At 36.0% G+C, this 3,071-nt stretch overlaps 1 protein-coding gene across 1 annotated transcript in view; it reads right to left on the reverse strand.

Moving 5' to 3' along the window:
- LOC103726175 (YTH domain-containing protein 1) overlaps positions 1-3,071 on the reverse strand; it is a gene marked incomplete at its 5' end in the record, with an annotated part of 10,070 nt that overhangs the window by 1,696 nt on the left and 5,303 nt on the right. The window contains 3 exon segments of the mRNA XM_029558908.1: positions 478-612; positions 2,851-2,913; positions 3,012-3,065. Of these exon segments, the coding sequence (XP_029414768.1) occupies positions 478-612; positions 2,851-2,913; positions 3,012-3,065 (252 nt within the window).

Genomic DNA, 3,071 nt, shown 5'->3' on the forward strand with positions numbered 1-3,071 from the left:
ACAACTTGCATCATTTGCCTTCAACAATCATTCTAAACTACATACATCTTGCCTATAAAATGTAAAATTTAATTAATAGCCAGCTTAATATATTGCCATGCACTCTTTAAAAATTGAGTCAGTATATATCGTCTAGAAAAATACATACTTGCAATTCAAATTACATAGATATAATTCAGACCTCAGTACAGAAGAATATTGTAGGTGCAACATCTATACTATGAGTTCTATATATATGATGTGGTTCAACACAAGCAATCTAAGGCTTGATCAGTGAAAGAAATATATAAATCTAAGTAATCAAAAGGACATGACCAGCCACTTTTAATGAAAATGATGTTAAGAATTACTCAAAAATTAGTCTATAGTAAGAATACGAATAGTTCACCATCAAAATACTCTACTATACACCCATATGTAAATTACCTACAGAATTCTAAGCAGTTCCCTCACACCTCTGCCTTCTTGTGCACTTACTACTCGTTTATCTCTGTATCTTGCTTCATGTGGTACGGGATGGTGTCCTGAGTAAGGGGGATGGGCTTGAGGAGGTGGAGCATGGTGCTGGTAGTAAGGATGGTGTGGAGGCTGTTCCATTCCAGGATAAGGAGGCTAAAAAAGGAAAACCAACTCCATAAAAATCTACCAAATATCCTTGGAAACAAGCCATTCTTAAAACTGCTATACCCAAATCACCAATCCCAAACAATTTCACCTTTACCACTTAATGCTTTACTTTGAAAGCACTAAGACTTCTCAAAAGAGTCCTTTTGTTAATCTAAAATCTAACATGCTTATACTCTGCTACCCACACAGTTTAATTCTAACAAAGATAACATGTGGTGCTTACTAAGAGCAAAGCACTATCCTTGCACACTTTTATACTTATCTGTCATTTAATAGAGCAAATCTACATGGTAGATACTGTTATTCCTAGGTCACAAAGAGGAAAACTAAGACATCAAAAGGGTAAATAACTGACCTAGTCTCATTACACAAAAAGAGTGCAGCTGGGATACAACAAAAGTATCCTGGGCTCCAGAACAACTTAACCACTGTCCACAAATCTCTCAAAAATAAAGTTCAGGAGCTAATGAACCTTTAAAATGCTGTATTATAAAATGAATAAAAGGCACATCATCAAGATTTTCACAGTATCAAGTTACTATAGTATTTCAGATTCAAAAGGCAAGAATTTTTTAATTCATCAGTATGTATAAGGTAGTGTGAAAATGTATACTTTAAGTTAAACAGGTAAGGGCAACACAAATTGAACTAAGTGGATTGGGGAAAAAAAAAAAAAAAAAAAAAGACCACAGGCTTTAGTCCCAGCACTCTGTCCAGAGGCAGGCAGATCTCTGTGAGATCAAGGCCAGCCTGGTCTACGTCTACATAGTGAGTGCCAGGCCAGGTGGGCTATATGGAGTTCCTGTCTCAAAAAGACCAAAAAATAAAACATGAAGTCAGGTGGGTAGGGAAGGGGGAACGGAGTAACACATCAAAACACATTGCATTAAATTCTCAATGAACTAGTCAAAAAAATTTTTTTAAAGAGATCACCAGCCAGGTGGTATAGTACATGCCTTTAATCTCAGCACTCAGGAGGCAAGACAGGTAGATCTCATGAAATTGAGGCCAGCCTGGTCTATATAGCAAGTTCCAGCTATCTATCGGTACAGGGAGACCCTGGCTCAAAAATAAATTAATAAATTCACTAAGCATCATTTAAAATAAATAAAAATGATAGAAAACACAGAAGTCTTTCAAGTATGAAGTTTTATTGCTTGGAAAGTATGCTTCAGGGCATTCGTAGCTATCTCCAAATCTTTTAAGAAGACTATCACATTTTCATAAAAACAGGAAAAGTCAAAGAGGATTTAATTTAGCTGACTTAGAATTTACTACATAGACCAATCTGGCTTCAATCTTACAGAGATCCACTTGCATCTGTCTCAAAAGTGCTGGGATTAAAGACATGTGCTTTGTTTAGAAAACAACATTTTATTCATTATTTTATGTGTATGAGTGTACTGCCTGCATGTATGTAAGTGCACTTGTGTCGTGTAATGCCAGTGGAGCGAGGGAAGAGGGCATTGAAACCCCTTGTAACTGGGGTTATGAATGGTTTTTAGCTACCATGTGGGTGCTAGGACTCAAACCCGGGTCCTCTACAAGAGTAGTCAGTGCTCTTAACCACTGGCTGAGCCATCTCTCCAGTCCTGTGCTTTTTAACTAAATCTTTTTTTAAATGGGGGGCTAAGTTTACTAAATATCTTCGACATAATCCTACAAGGTTGGTACTACCTATTATGCTCATTTCATTCATCAACATAAGGAAGAACATGACCTTACACAAAGTAGTAAATATTTGTCTGATGAGCCAAAGAATGAATGTTTACTGAATTTTATGAAGAAACCAAATAATTATTTTAAAACTTGTTCAAGGTCAAAGAGTTGAAAAGAAAAGGGAATATATCTGAACCAGTGTCATATGCTTTTGTCTACTGCCATAAATGAATCTTCTGAAATCTCGGGTTTTTTTTTTTTTTTTTCTTTTTTAGACAGGGTCTCCCTGTAGCCCCAGCTAACCTGGAACTCACTAATGTAGACTAGGCTGGCCTTGGACTCACAGATCACCTGCCTCTGCCTCCTGAATGCTGGGATCAAAGGTGTGCACCACCACATCTGGCCCTGAAATCTTTCGTTAAAAAAACAGAGCAATTACTTATCACCAAAAAATTGTATTTTATGTCTCTTAATGGATGACTGTATCCATCATATTCCAAGTACTCATTTTAAAAAGTAGGAGCTGTAAAATGAAGTTAATTATAAAAATAGAATAATACAAACCATTCCTTGCCAAGGAGGTGGTGGTCCCATGTTATGAAATTCCCTCACATAATCATTGTAGGACTAAAATGAAAGATGATGATAATGTCAATAATAAATTAAATGTTTCCAGAACTATAAATAATCAGACCTTGGTTAAATATATAAAATTTAATGCTTACCCCATTTAAAAACACATCTCAGCGAACTCCTGAAAATCGTCTGTTGGGAAAAAGCTTTGT

Source organism: Nannospalax galili, unplaced genomic scaffold (genome assembly GCF_000622305.1).
Source record: "Nannospalax galili isolate Female #2095 unplaced genomic scaffold, S.galili_v1.0 scaffold19529, whole genome shotgun sequence".
Classification (NCBI taxonomy): domain Eukaryota; kingdom Metazoa; phylum Chordata; class Mammalia; order Rodentia; family Spalacidae; genus Nannospalax; species Nannospalax galili.